The sequence below is a fragment of the Mustela nivalis genome (genome assembly GCF_964662115.1).
Source record: "Mustela nivalis genome assembly, chromosome: 8".
Taxonomy (NCBI): domain Eukaryota; kingdom Metazoa; phylum Chordata; class Mammalia; order Carnivora; family Mustelidae; genus Mustela; species Mustela nivalis.
The window spans coordinates 132,175,979-132,191,576 of NC_139027.1; the positions used below are offsets into that span (position 1 = coordinate 132,175,979).

Below are 15,598 nucleotides of genomic sequence, written 5' to 3' on the forward strand. Positions count from 1 at the left end.
TTTCTTTCACTTGGGATCATGTCCTTAAGGTTCATCCCTGTTGTAGCGTGTGATGGGATTTTCTTCTCCTTCTTCTTCCTCTTCTTTTTTTAAAGGCTGGACATACTTCTTTTTAACTGCCAAATGTTACTCCATGCCTGTGAACATATCATTATGTAACCATTTCCTATTGATGTTTCCAATTTTTTACTGCAACATTACTTCCATTAAAAATAAAACCTTTTCAGGTCAGACCACAAGCCAGAGAAGTTTCTTTCTTGGAGCTGGCTACTGCAAGATGCCCCAGATCTGTTGGCAGGGGTTCTTGTAGGAAACATCCCCTTGCTCTGCTTGAAGGATTCTTCGTAAGGGAAAAGTCTGAGAAGCAACTACTAAGTACATACCCATAATACCAGTCTCTAAAAGTAGGTAAACTATAGACAAGTACAATTTTAAGGAAATTTAAAAAACCTCAATATTTGTGCTGAATTTTTTGAGGCCAGTGACGCTCATTTATAACCATTTGCTTCAGGCGACAGATGTGGGCAAGTATGCAAAGGCTTTACAGAGGGGCACCTGGGTGGCTCAGTCCTTAAGCATCTGCCTTCAGCTCAAGTCATGATCTCAGGGTCCTGAGATCGAGCCCCATATCGGGCTCTCTGCTCAGCAGGGACCCTACTTCTCCCTTTTCCACTCCTCCTGCTTGTGTTCTCTCTATCACTGTCTCTCTCTCTCAAATAAATAAATATAATATTTAAAAAGAAAAGGCTTTACAGAGACTTTCAAGTCTTTTGACCTCTCTTATATAATCAGGTAAAATTAATTAGAGCACAACATTGCTTAATTGACACAGAGTTTCAGCTTTGCTGGAGTTCTGGAGATGCGGTGCCCAGCAGTGAGGATGTCCTTACGACGACTGAACTGTACGCTTCAACATGTTTAAGATCGTAACTTTTGTGTTTTATGTGTATTTTGCCACAATCTTTAAAAAATTAAATAGCACATTTGAAAGCACTTTTAATTAAATGTGCAGTACTGATTTTGCATCTTTTTTTTTTTTAAAGATTTTATTTATTTGACAGAGAGAGAGAGATCACAAGTAGGCAGAGAGTCAGGCAGAGAGAGAGGGGGAAACAGGCTCCCCACCAAGCACAGAGCCCAGATGCGGGGCTCGATCCCAGGACCCTGAGATCATGACCTGAGCTGAAGGCAGAGGCTTAACCCACTGAGCCACCCATCTTGCATCATTAAACTTAAAACAGAATTGCCCAGGTCATAGCTAAGAAACACCATTTTCTTTTCTCCTTAGGTATGTTTTTTCCAGAGCATTTGTTTTGAAGGCAGGCTATCTGTCTGTGGCATCCAGAACGCCGCCTCCACCACTCTTGTACTGTGCCTCTCTCTCACCTCGCCTCCCATTCCTGCTCAGGTTGGCTGTAACCCCAACGAAGACGTGGCGATCTTCGCTGTTGACTCCTTAAGGCAACTCTCTATGAAGTTTCTTGAGAAGGGAGAATTAGCCAACTTCCGCTTCCAGAAAGATTTTCTGAGGCCCTTTGAGCATATCATGAAGAAAAACAGGTATGTGCATTGTCATATTCCCCACTGGTGGCCTAAACAGACCTCCTAATATTAATCATGCATTTTCATGCATTCATTATGTATTTTCTTCCTTTGTTGATGGAAATAGGTAAGATGAGCAGACTGTGATTCACATGCATCGTTTCTTTTTTTTTTATTTGTCAGAGAGAGAGAGAGAGCGCACAGGCAGAGTGGCAGGCAGAGTCAGAGGGAGAGGCAGGCTCCCTGCGGGGCAAGGAGCCCGATGTGGGACTCGATCCCAGGACCCTGGGATCATGACCTGAGCCGAAGGCAGCTGCTTAACCAACTGAGCCACCCAGGCGTCCCACATGCATCGTTTCTAAGTACATCACTGAGATCTGTGTGTGACCATTCCCAGAAGGACAGATGACACCACCACAACTAGTGGAAATGTGCCATGCATTCTTATGGGGTGGGCGCTGACATTGTTCAGAGAAAGAGCCATCACTGAGGCATCCTAAACAGGGCCAAGAATTATATGACCCAGTAAGGGGTTGGTCTCGTAAACCGAAGAATTTATGTGACCCATCGTTTCTGCCCCAAGAGCGTGATAGAAAAGATGGGGACAGCTGTCCCTCTGAAGCACTCACCATGTTCCTGTGTTCACTTGGCTTATATCCTTGGAGCCTGCCAGCAGCCAGTGCCCTTCTGGGTGCTGACTAGACAGCACTAAAGAAAACAGTCAAAAATTCCTGTTTTCGTCTGGCCCTGATTTAATCATCAGGGCAGCTGCGTACGTGGGTGTTCATTACCATATCCTCTTTACTTTTGTGTGTGTTTGAAGTTTGCCGTAATGAAATTAAACAGTAAATCCTTGTTTAGAGGCACCTGGGTGGCTCAGTCAGTGAAGCATCTGCCTTTGGCTTGGGTCATGATCCTGGGGTCCTGGGATGGAGCCCCATGTTGGGTCCCTGCTTAGCAGGGATCCTGCTTCTCCCTCTGCTGTTCCCCCTGCTTGTTTGCTCTCTCTGTCTGTCAAGTAAACAAGTAAAATCTAAAAAAAAAAAAAAAACAAAAAAAAACCACCTTGTTTATATTCCAGTGAGATAAGCAAATAAATGTTTAAATCAAGGCTTTGTTTAGGACAGTCAACCAAGATGCATTGGGTAAGTTGACCCTTAAGCAAAGTGAGGAACCAGCCAGGAGTGGCTATACGTGGTCTTGGGAAGAGTGTTAGGAGCAGAGGGAAGAGCAAGAACAGAAGCCCTAAGACCCAGTGTCATCAGCATCACCAGGAGGAACAAGGCAGCGAGGCTGGGCGGTCAGAGTCAATAAGGCAGGAAGTCCTGGTGGGTGAAGAGCTCGTGGCAGTGGAGCTGTCAGCCTTTGTCAGCACTTGGGCTTGTTCTCTGTGAAAGACACAAGCCACTGGAGGCTTTGAGCGGAGAAGTGAAATGGTCTGACGTGCGTTACGGGATCATCCTGCGTTTGTCTGTGGAGAATGAAAAGCCGCCATCATTGTTCAGATTTGCACCAGGGGGGTGAGGCGCCATGCGATTGGATTCTGTGTATGTTCTGAAAGGGGAGCCTACACAGGGTGCTGAGTAATTAGCGGTGGGGCGTAAAAGGAGGACATGTGAAGCATGGCTTTCAGGTGTCGATCCCCACCGCTAAAATGTGTCCACGAGATCTGCTTAGATTGCTGTGTGTATTTGGGGTGGGTTTTTTATGGGGTTTTTTTGTTTGTTTGTTTGTTTTTTAAGAAAATGAAAGCTTAAGAATTCAAAGGCCATAGCCAACATGGGTCATTTGGGGTAACAGAAACAGCAGCAGAAAAGTCTTCCTGATAGTCTCTCTCTCTCTCTCGGTTTTTCTCTTACTGCTCATTTTAAGACAAAGCCCATTCCAGAATTTGGCATCACCCCTGATTTTATTTATTGTAGAGAGAGCAGGAGGCAGGGAGGAAAGAGAGACTCCTAAGCAGGCCCCATCCCCAGCAAGGAAGCCCAACATGGGGCTTGAGCTCATGACCCTGAGATCATGACCTGAGCTAAAATCAAGAGTCAGATGATCAACTGACAGGGCCACCCAGGCTCCCTTCACCCCTGATTTTAGTGTATGCACAGAAATACCCTCCTCCCTTTGGGGACATTGCTGGGAGTGCCGAGGAGATGGAAGCCTGGCGTGGCAGCCTGCCTGCTTGGGTGGTGGCGCTGATGGCCAGAATCCCGCCAGCATTTGAAAAGAGACAGTGAGTTTGGAATCACGCATTGCCAGGCACTGTCGGACGCTGGTGATGGAACTATAACTTGCTATAACATCTTCAAAAGCATCTGGGCAGTGTGCAAGAACCTTAACATTTCTCTGCCTTTTGACTCACTAATTCTACACTTATGTAACTCTTCTAAGGAATTAACTTTGAAATACAACAAGACATTGTAAATCACAAAAAGTAATTTAAAAAAAAGCAGCTAACACCTAAATATAAAAGTGTAAACTCGGTGTTGGTACAGCCACAACATGGAATATTGTGCAGCTGTTAAAGATGTTTACAGTGTTTGTGACACGGGAAATACTTAATGCTCTAGTCAAAAGGTCAGGTTATGGAATTGGACAGTATAATAAGGACAGTTTTATCAATCTCTCCATGTGAAATATCATACTGTCACAAAATGGAATTTTTTTGTTTCATTACGTGTTTTCTACATTTCCCGAAATGTTTGTTGTCATCACATATTACTGTTAATAATCAGGCAAAAAGGGGCTCCTGGGTGGCTCAGTGGGTTAAGCCGCTGCCTTCGGCTCAGGTCATGATCTCAGGGTCCTGGGATCGAGTCCCGCATCGGGCTCTTCTGCTCAGCAGGGAGCCTGCTTCCTCCTCTCTCTCTCTCTGCCTGCCTCTCTGCCTACTTGTGATCTCTCTCTGTCGAATAAATAAATAAAATCTTTAAAAAAAAAATATTAAAAAAAAAAAAAAAAATAATCAGGCAAAAAGCATCTTGATTTATTATTATTTTTTTTAGTAAACTTTCCTTTTTTAATATTTTATTTGAGAGAGAGTGAGAGTGAGAAAGCACAAGCAGGGGAAGGGGCAGAGGGAGAAGCAGGCTCACCACTGAACAGGGTGAGGACTCGGGGATCATGACCTGAGCCGAAGACAGGACCCTTAACCGACTGAGCCATCCAGGTGCCCCTTATTATTATTTTTTTTTTACACAAGGCATGAACTCATGACTCTGAGATCAAGAGTTGGACACTTAACTGACTGAGTGATCCAGACACCCCAAAAAGCATTTTTTTTATTTTTATTTTATTTTATTTTTTTTAAGATTTTATTTATTTATTTGACAGAGAGAGAGATCACAAATAGGCAGAGAGACAGACAGAGAGAGAGATGAGGAGAAGCAGGCTCCCCGCTGAGCAGAGAGCCCCATGCGGGACTCGATCCCAGGCCCCTGGGATCATGACCTGAGCCGAAGGCAGAGGCTCAACCCACTGAGCCACCCAGGCGCCCCGCATTTTTTTTTTTAAAGATTTTATTTGTGTGTGAGAGAGAGAGAACATGTGTGAGCAGGGAGTAGAGCATAGGGAGAGGGACAGACAGACTCCATGCTGAGCATAGAGCCCAACCAACACAGGGCTCAGTCTCAACCTCATGGTCAAGAGTTGGATGCTTAACTGACTGACCCAACCAGGCACCCCCTGGAAAGCATTTTTAAAAAGTACATGTAGAGGGGTACCTGGGAGGCTCAGCTGGTTGAGCACCCAACTCTTGATTTCAGCATCTGACTCTTGATCACGCAGGATGCAGGATCATGAGACTGAGCCCAGCACTGGCTCCACGCTTAGTGCGAGTCTGCTTGAGATTCTCTCTCTCCCTCTGCCTCTCCCGTCCCACTCATGTTCTCCCCGCCCCCCCCATCCAAATATTTAAAAAGTACATGTAGTTCGGGGCGCCTGGGTGGCTCAGTGGGTTAAGCCGCTGCCTTCAGCTCAGGTCATGATCTCAGGGTCCTGGGATCGAGTCCCGCATCGGGCTCTCTGCTCAGCGGGGAGCCTGCTTCCTTCTCTCTCTCTCTCTGCCTGCCTCTCAGTGTACTTGTAATTTCTCTCTGTCAAATAAATAAATAAAATCTTAAAAAAAAAAAAGAAAAAGAGGTAAAATTAATTAAAAAAAAAAAAGTACATGTAGTTCTTTCCAGTGAGCTGCTTTTCTTTGCAGTGGGGGATGCAGTCATGAATTCAATCTTCTTATGTACTGAAGTCACCTCGGATTGTAGTTAGTCCTTTGTTACCTGTGGGTGACGTATTTGCTTTGTGGACTCTTAGCTAAGTTTTAACTCTTTTGACTTCCTCCGGGTCTTCCCTAAATGATCTATTATCAGTTACTATGGATCCCACAGATGAAAATGAATGTTACCCTAAGCCAGATAAAATTTGCAAATCAAGTTTGCAATCCCAAAGCCACGCTAATGGGTTTCAAAGCTAGTGGTGTGTGGAAGAGATAAGTTTGTGTAGCCTTGCTGCTTGTTGTTTGTATGATAATAGCGCCCACCCCGTAACTGCGTATGTCTTAATAGATTGCAAGACATATGTGCTAGCCTTTTGCAAATATCCAAGTAACACTGTGTTGAACCTTGCAGCTGCTTCAGAAAATGGGCCATTTTTTTGTCTTCAGGCTTGGTTTTGTAATGATTAAATTTAAAATTTTGCATCTTAAATTAACATTTGTATATTCCCATCCATTTATATGTGTTTATCCTACACATATACCCTTGCCTAAAAATCCAAGAAGATAGGCACCAAGAGTTTAGGAATAGTCATCTCTGAGGACTCAAAATTATGAGTATCATCAGTGTAAAGGTTTTCAGCCCGAAAAACTGACCCAACAGTGCCTTGGACCACAAGGCTGTGTATTGTTTATGTAATAAGTCAGAGGCAGGCAGACCCAACTTAGGTTCCATAGCCCAAATTGTCATTGAGGACCCAGCTTCTTTCTTTTTGCTTTTTTTTTTTTTTTTAAGATTTTATTTATTTATTTATTTATTTATTTATTTATTTAAGAGAGAGAGAGAGAGAGCTGGGGAAGGGTGGAGGCAGAGGGAGAAGCAGACTCTGCTGAGCAGGGAACCCCATGAGGGACTTGCTCCCAGGACCCTGGGATCATGACCGAGGCCGAAGGCAGACGCTTCACCTACTGAGCCATCCAGATACCCAAGGACCCAGCTTCTTTCTGTTCCTTGTTTGTTCATCCACAGGATCACTTTTTATCTTTGAGCCTGTTGTTTTGTGATGCTGAACAGAGGCTCTAGCTCCAGGCATCATACTGTGTTCAAAAAACGGATACCAAGAAATGGGGCAGAGCCTACCAGGTGTATTCTTTACAAGACAAAAAGCTATAGTAGAAACCCCTCCCCTTCACATTCCCCCAGATTTTCTCTAGGAGTCAATAGAACACGTCTTGTAGCTCCCCTGGCTGCAAGGGGGACTGGGGCATGGTGGACCTGGCACATGAGACAAGATTGTCGTGTTGTCTTATCCTGGTTATGACTGGCTCCCTGAGGTCAGGCATGTTGCTGCCTGCTTGAAATCAGAATTCTCTTTTTTTTTTTGAAATCAAAGTTCTCTTACCAAGGAGGTGGGAGGATGGTGCTGGGAAAGCATCTGACTGTCTGCCCAGTGATTGTCTTAATGTTTTTTGTTGTTGTATCTAGTTTAATTTTTTTTTTAGTGAATGTGGATTACTATGTAAAATCTGCTTTTAAAAATGCATTTTTTTGTCGGGGGGAGGGCATCTGTATGGCTCAGTTAAGCACCCCACCGTTGATCCCAGCTCAGGTCTTTGCCTCAGGCTCATGAGTTCAAGCCCCATGTCCGGCTCCAAAAAAATAAAAATAGAAGAATAAAAATGAGGTTTTTCTTTTAAGACTTTGTTTTATTTATTTGACAGAGAGAGAGAGATATCACAAGTAGGCAGAGAGGCAGGCAGAGGGGGAGGGGGAAGCAGGCCCCTATGTGGGGCTCGATCCCAAGACCCTGAGTTCATGACCTGAGCCAAAGGCAGAGGCTCAACCCACCGAGCCACCCAGATGCCCCCAAAATGCAGGTTTTTCCATTTCTCTTTCTCTGTTCAGAGTACAAATGACATGGCTGCCCCCTTCTTTCCTTACTTAGGTCTCCGACCATTCGGGACATGGTGATCCGCTGTGTTGCGCAGATGGTGAACTCCCAAGCAGCCAACATCCGCTCGGGCTGGAAGAACATCTTTGCTGTGTTCCACCAGGCAGCCTCAGATCACGACGGGAACATTGTGGAGCTGGCCTTCCAGACCACAGGCCACATCGTCAGTAAGTGACTCTAATGTCACACCTGCAGACCTAGAAGGGTGACCACTTATTTCCTGTTCTACTCTGCAAAGAGGCTTCCTTGTTTAGGTCTACCGTGATACGATAACGTGCCAGGAGGTGTTCTGAGCTCTTAACATGTGCTTAGACATGTGCACAGAAACCCTGTGAAGGAAGCACAGTCGATTCTCATTATTCGCAACCACAAAACCAGTGCTCCCGGCACTTTCTTGGTTGTTTCTGGACATGTGTGTGCATTTAGCGGGAATGTACTTGAGTCATCCAAGCACGTGTTCCCAGCCCAGGCTAACAAGGCGACTCTCTGCCTTCTGGTTTCAACTCTCTCCCTATAAATAAGTAAATGTCCTTTCCATGGTTTACTTACTGCCATCATCTTTTTGTTGGTCCCATTTTAAATGGCCCTGAAGGCGGCGCCTGAGTGGCTCAGTCAGTTAAACATCTGCCTTCAGCTCACTTCGTGATCCGAGGGTCGTGGGATCGAGCCCTGATGGCTCCCTGCTCAGCAGAGAGCCTGCTTCTCCCTCTCCCTCTTCCCCTGCTTGTATCCCCTCTCTCGCTGTCTCTCTCTCTGTCAAATAAATAATAAAATCTTTAAAGCAAAAATAAATAAATAAAATAGCCCTGAAGCACAGTGCTGGAGTGCTGTCTGGTGTCTCTGAGCACAGGAAGGCTATGATGTGCCTTATAGAGAAAATGTATGTTTTCGATAAGCTTCATTCAAGCTTAGTTAAAGTGCTGTTGGCCAGAAGTTCAGTGTTGAACCCAATAGTATGTATAAAATAACTATGTCTTATGTGTGGAAACACACATGAAGCAAGGTTCTGCATTGATTGGTTACTTAAAACATGGTGACCAGAGGCTCGCAGAACCTACCTCCACGCCTCCCCTGGGAATAGTGGCTCTGCCCTGGGGGCGTGGTCAGTGTTCACAGTCGACTTATAGAACACAACTACCATGAGTAACGAGAACTGGCTGTGCCAATACTCCCCACAGATGACCAGAGAGGAAACTGAGGGACTGAAAAGTAAAGTAGAATAACTTGCCTGAGGTCACACTGCTAGGAAGTAGTGGGGCAGGGTTCACTCCCAGACAAGGCAGCCCAGAGTTGCTGCCGTGTCTCTCTCTTCTGGACTGACCAGATGGCCCTGGTCCTGCCTGTCATCACACCACAGGCTATTTGCTCCTCTTGGCCTTTGTAATGGTGAGAAAACATCAGATTAGCTTTCATCTTTTTTGAGATCTTTTAACTCTTTTTTTTGTTGTTGTTTAAGTTTCATTTATTTATTTGTCAGAAAGAGAGAGAGAGAGAGAGCCCAAGCAGGCAGAGCGGCAGGCAGAGGCAGAGACAGAAGGAGACTCCCTGGTGAGCAAGGAGCCCAATGTGGGACTTGATCCCAGGACCCTGGGATCATGACCTGAGCCGAAGGCAGCAGCTTAACCAACTGAACCGCCCAGGCGTCCCGAGATCTTTTAACTCTTTTTTTTTTTTAAGATTTTATTTCTTTATTTGACAGACAGAGATCACAAGTAGACAGAGAGGCAGGCAGAGAGAGAGGAAAGGAAGCAGGCTCCCGCTGAGCAGAGAGCCTGATGTGGGGCTCGATCCCAGAACCCTGGGATCATGACCTGAGCCGAAGGCAGAGGCTTTAACCCAACTCTTAAGAAGCTTCTTGCTACTTACATTTTGTCTTAGGTGATGTTCGTAGGATTTTGGAAGACCTTAGACTTCTGAATTGCCTTTCACCCTTAGCTCATTGACATTCTTTATCTCCTTTTGTCTTCATAGCATTCCACCCAGGTAGCACTTGGTGTGGTCCTGGGACGGGGACGGCCAGGGAGTTAAAGGAGAGTGCTCGGGGTCACTGAACCAGGGCTAGAGCTTCCATCAGGCAGACCACTGAGGGCCAGCTTCACACACAGATCAGTGTTTATCCAACCTAAAATAGCTGACGTTGAAATGGACACCTTGGGATCCTGGTGAAACTTGATTTTCTCGTGGCTTGTCCTCTCTCACTTCCTTGGGAGACACTTGACAGGACCTCTTCAGAGAGTCCTTCTCTGACCCCCAGCCGAAGCAGCACCTGCTGCTTTCTTTCCTCTCACCCAGCACTCACCCAACCTCAGATTATTTTATATTTTATATATGTATTGGCTTAGGCGATTATTGTCTGTCTTGCCCATTGGAGCACGAGTATCGTGAAGCAGGAAATTTCACTGGTTACCTCTGTCCCAAGGGCCCACAGCTGTGCTTTGCTCTTAGTTGGCACTCAGTAAATGTCTGATGGCTGGCTGGATGGGGATGAATGAATGAATGAATGAATGAGTGAGTGAAAGTACTGGAGCTCAGGAACCAGTTTAGCCCAGGCAGTGCCCAGTCGATTCATTCTTTTTTTTTTTTTTTTTTAAAGATTTTATTTATTTATTTGACAGAGAGAAATTACAAGTACACTGAGAGGCAGGCAGAGAGAGAGAGAGAGAGAGAAGGAAGCAGGCTCCCTGCTGAGCAGAGAGCCCAATGCGGGACTCGATCCCAGGACCCTGAGATCATGACCTGAGCCGAAGGCAGCGGCTTAACCCACTGAGCCACCCAGGCGCCCCCAGTCGATTCATTCTTGAATCGATTTCCTGAACAATTTAATAAGAAATGCTGTCTCCTAGAGAGAGTGACATGCTTTTCTTAGATTTTCACAGAAGTAGTCCCCTCAGGGTGGGAGGTGTTGGATCCCCATTTGGAAGTCTCTGGTCTTATGAAAAACATGGCTTTGTTTCCACAGCAACTATCTTCCAGCACCATTTCCCTGCAGCCATCGATTCCTTTCAGGACGCTGTGAAGTGCTTGTCGGAGTTCGCCTGCAACGCGGCCTTCCCTGACACGAGCATGGAAGCCATCCGGCTCATCCGCTTCTGTGGGAAATACGTCTCCGAGAGGCCTCGGGTACGTCACTTCCTCTCCTCCCTTCTGGGGACTGAGGAGAAAAGGAATCAGAAAGAGCGTTCCCCGCTACACTTTTAGAAATGCATGTTTGCCCTAAACTAGGCATTCACTTCAAAATGCTGCCTGTTACTGGGGTTCTACCCCTTCTCTTGTTTTGCATGTATGAAATTACTTCTTTTACTCCTACTGAACTTCTACCTAGTGTTCTGTGAACTGGTTTTGTAGAAGATAATAGTATTTAGCTTTGAATTGTGGCAAAGCTGAAGAAACTAGACGTTCCTGTTTGAAAGGAAACAAACCTCCCTCTTAAGGAAATGAGATTTTACCATTGTGACATGGCTGAGAAGTTACATTTTTAAAAATCACCTTTTGTTTTCTCCTAGAAATGTTTGGGACTTTTATGTCTCACCTTTCCGAAAAGGCCTACTTGGTTTAAATAGCAGTCTTGGACACTGAAATTGGGTAGAAATAAGCACATCTAAACTATGATACAGATCCCTCCTTCAGGTCTTTTCTGTGTATCGATGTGTTTAGTTTCCACATCAGACCTGTGAGATTGGCAATTATGTCCCCGCTGAACCAGGGGCATTGACACAGGCTCAGAGAGAAATTGCCTCATGTTGGGTAATCAGAGCTGATAAAGAAATTTCATTACGACAGTACCTCGCTTCAAGAGTGATTACAGTTCGAAGGGCTCAAAATCCCAGAGGTAGGGCAGGGAGTGGAGCTTCACATCCAGATTGGGAAAGACTGCCAGCTCCGAGCTGCATGACCTTGGGCAGCTGACTTCATGTTCTAGTGCCTCAGTTAACTTAGCAGTGATCTGCCCACTCAGCTTATTCCAAAACCCACGAAGGTCCGTAGGCATAACTGCTCATATGTCCTTGGGAGAGGCTTATGTTTGCCTCCTGGGGATTTCCTATCCTGCCCTTGCTGAATGGTTGTTGTTAGAGGGGGAAATGTGTGGGGTCTTGATCTTCGTGTAGTTCCCTTTTAGTTTCTTCCTTTGCTTGCCTAGTCTGCATCTGAGAGGTGACTCTCCCGGCAGGTGCTACAAGAATACACCAGCGATGACATGAATGTGGCTCCTGGCGACAGGGTCTGGGTCCGAGGCTGGTTCCCCATCCTGTTTGAGCTCTCCTGCATCATTAACAGATGCAAGCTAGATGTTCGGACAAGGTAACCATGTCCCAGGATGGTGCCCCTTTCGCCACAGAATGAGCCTCAGTCACCTGCTCCCCTGACCCCATGCTCTGCCCCCTCTTCTCTGCTGTTCTTGCCTCTCCTCCCGCCCCATTCCCTCTCTGCGCCTGACTTTGTTCCTCCAGAGGACTCACGGTCATGTTTGAGATCATGAAGAGCTACGGTCACACCTTTGAAAAGCACTGGTGGCAGGACCTGTTCAGAATCGTGTTCAGGATTTTTGACAATATGAAACTCCCTGAGCAGCAGTCGGAGGTAGGTGATGACTGAAGCGGTGCCCTGGACACGGTGGTGGGGGTGGGGGTGGGAGGGGGCTCTCTGCTTTCGTCTGTTGCAGGGTTGCATCATGATCCCCATGCAAGTCTTACCCTTCAAGCTTCTGGGGTGTATTTTAAAATGGAAACCGCCAGGGCGCCTGGGTGGCTCAGCTGGTTAAGCCTCTGCCTTTGGCTCAGTCACGATCCCTGGGTCCTGGGATCTAGCCCTGCATTGGGCTCTCTGCCTCTCGGGGACCCTGCTTCCCCCTCTCTCTGCCTGCCTCTCTGCCTACTTGTGATGTCTGTCTGTCAAATAAATAAATAAAACCTTTTAAAAAAATAAAATAAAAAATCTTAAGAAAAAAAAAAGGAATGCCAGCACACACACCATAAACTGCCTTTTCAACTTAAGACATGAGTGCTTTTCTACAATCCTGAGTCTTCCGTGATGTTTTTTCAAAGCTGCAAAATATTTCTAGCCGCACATATCCCCTGGTCCATAAGAAATTATTTCCAGTTTTTCTTAGCCCTGAAATGAATGTTCTTAGCCGCTACCTTTGTACTTGTTTTTTTCTTTGTTTACTTGGGTCAAGTGGTGTATCAGGTTTGGAGCTTGCACATTACTGAGGCTTTTGATACGTACTTGTAAGTTAAAATTTGCAGCCATTTATACTTGAGCAGTGAGTGAGCATCCCTGTTTCTCCATGCCCACCGTGGCTCTCCGTGGCTCTCTGCACCTCACATGGGGTTCGAACTCATGATCCGGAAACAGTTACACCTTCTTCCATCTGAGCTAGCCAAGCGCCTCAGTTTTTTTGTTTTGTTTTTCTTTTTTAGAGAGAGTGCACATGCATGAGGGAGTGGGGAGGAGCAGAGAGAATTTTTTTTTAAGATTTATTTATTTGAGACCACATGTGAACAGAGGAAGTGGCAGGGGGAGGAGCGGGGAGAGAGAGAGAGAGAAACAGACTTACCTGCTCAGCAGGGAGCCAGACACCCAGGGACCACAACCTGAGCCAAAATCAAGAGGTGGACACTTAACTGACCAAGCCACCAGGTGTCCCAGGAGAAGGAGAATCTTAAGCAGACTCCATGCTCAGCGTGGAGCCCAACATGGGACTCGGTCTCATGACCTGAGAAACCAAGAGTTAGACATTCAACTGACTGAGGCACCAGGTGCCCCTGCCTCATAGTTTTTTAATTGCTAATGAGGTTGCGTACTTTTTTTCACTTTACTAATTCACATTTCTTCTTTTATGAATTGGTTTTTCACATCCTTAGTCCATCTCTTGAGTTAGTTACCTCTTTCCTATTGTTTTAAGAGCTTTTCAGTGTATACATAAAGTAGCATGTCCTTACATAAATTACAGATGATTTTGCCCCCTTTGTTATGCTCATTTTCTTCTCATTTTAGAAAATTTTAGCTTTTAGAGAACCAAATCTAGCAGTCTTTCCACTTAGGGCTTCCACTTTTGGAATCTTGTTTAGCAGTACCCACCCCTCCCTATTCGATGATTTTCTGAATCTCTCTCTATATTAAATACTTGAAATACTGCCATGAAATTACCAGAGATAAATTTTTGGTGTAAAAAGGTGTAGTTAGCATAATCTCATATTCACTTTTTCCAAATCATTACAACTTTTTGTCAGTATCACTTTGAATGAGTGTGTTAATATCCTCTCATGTAGATGTACTTAATTCAGTTGCTGCCTTGCTGGGTATTGGTTCATATCTGTGTTTTCAGCGTGTAAATGTCAGTGTGGTATAAACATCTTTATTCACAGACCTTCACACTCAGATCTTCAATTCTTTTTATTTTTTAAGATTTTTATTTATTTATTTGACAGAGAGAGATCACAAGTAGGCATAAAGACAGGCGTTGGAGGGGGAAGCAGGCTCCCTGCTGAGCAGAGAGCCCCATGTGGGGCTCAGTCCCAGGACTCCAAGATCACTTCCTGAGCTGAAGGCAGAGGCTTAACCCACTGAGCCACCCAGGCGCCCCAGATCTTTGATTCTTTCCTTAGAGTCTGTTCCTGTCAGCCCTGTTCCTACACCTGTGGGTGTGAGTGTTATAAAAAGACTATTGACGGATACTGCCAGGTTGCACACCAGAACAGCTGTGCCCATCATGTAGGAGCTGTGCCCATCATGTAGGGCATGTGGTCTAGGATGCCCATGCCCATGGGCATGCCCATCATGTGGGTCTCCTAGAGACCCACAAGGAGAGTGGCCTCTCAACGTACCTTTTTGTTTTTCAGAAATCTGAGTGGATGACGACAACTTGCAATCATGCCCTCTATGCCATCTGTGACGTGTTCACCCAGTTTTATGAAGCTCTGAATGAAGTACTTCTTTCTGATGTGTTTGCACAGTTACAGTGGTGTGTGAAACAAGGTACTTGCTATGTCTCTGGCTGTCATTCTTCTTGCCTTAATTTTTAATGGGAGTTGAATTTTTTCAATATGTAAAAGCAAGAAGGTAATGCCCAAGGAATTACAGTATATAATTTAATTGGGGAAAATGTGTATTTTTACATAATTGGAGCATAAAAACAATCTCCCCAAGCCAGTTTTAGCACTTCTTAAAGATAGGTTGTAATTATTATTATATCTTAGAAAATGTGCCTTTATCTATTATACTGTTTTTTTCTACTTTTGTCTACATTTGAAATTTTCTGTAATGCTTTTAAAATGTACAATGGGGGTCAGGTAGCAACAGCTTCATCAGTGGACATTTCCATTTGAGTACTTGCTGAAAGAGTGCATACTAGGAAAAATACCCACTAGCCCATCTGACCTGGATTCTATAGATAGTTTTGGCTTTGGACAAAGCTTCGGTGTGTTAAGTTTTTCCAAAATGTGACTCATTTTTAAAATAAAGGATAAAACAGTTAATACCAGGGGCACCGGGGTGGCTCAGTAGGTTAAAGCCTCTGCCTTCGGCTCTGGTCATGATCCCAAGGTCCTGGGATTGAGCCCCACATCAGGCTCTCTGATCAGCAGGGAGCCTGCTTCCTCCTCTCTCTCTCTGCCTGCCTCTCAGCCTACTTGTGATCTCTGTCTGTCAAATAAATAAATAAAATCTTTAAAAAACAAAAAAAAACAATAACAGTATGGCAGTGTTTGAGGGATGAAATTTAGAGAAACGCTGGTCTAATATTTCCATCTTTTACCATTCATCATACAAGAAATCAGTTAATTAAGACACAAACTGACCTTCTTCCATCCCCTAGCAATAAAGCTGTGATAAATCATTTTATCTCTTTATAGCCTGCTTAAACAATAAAGGTTGTAATACCGTCGGGATCGTTGCTTCC

General features: G+C 45.0%; 1 protein-coding gene across 2 annotated transcripts in view; it reads left to right on the forward strand.

Moving 5' to 3' along the window:
* Nucleotides 1–15,598, forward strand: part of ARFGEF2 (ARF guanine nucleotide exchange factor 2) — a 100,657-nt gene that overhangs the window by 68,746 nt on the left and 16,313 nt on the right. For both annotated transcript variants that reach the window (XR_014315368.1, XM_082744783.1), the window contains exons 26-31: nucleotides 1,409–1,560; nucleotides 7,696–7,868; nucleotides 10,661–10,821; nucleotides 11,870–12,000; nucleotides 12,150–12,279; nucleotides 14,541–14,676. Coding sequence is in view for 1 of the 2 variants with exons in the window: in XM_082744783.1 (XP_082600909.1) it covers nucleotides 1,409–1,560; nucleotides 7,696–7,868; nucleotides 10,661–10,821; nucleotides 11,870–12,000; nucleotides 12,150–12,279; nucleotides 14,541–14,676 (883 nt within the window). In the remaining variant the exon portion in view is untranslated. The remainder of the gene's footprint in view (nucleotides 1–1,408; nucleotides 1,561–7,695; nucleotides 7,869–10,660; nucleotides 10,822–11,869; nucleotides 12,001–12,149; nucleotides 12,280–14,540; nucleotides 14,677–15,598) is intronic.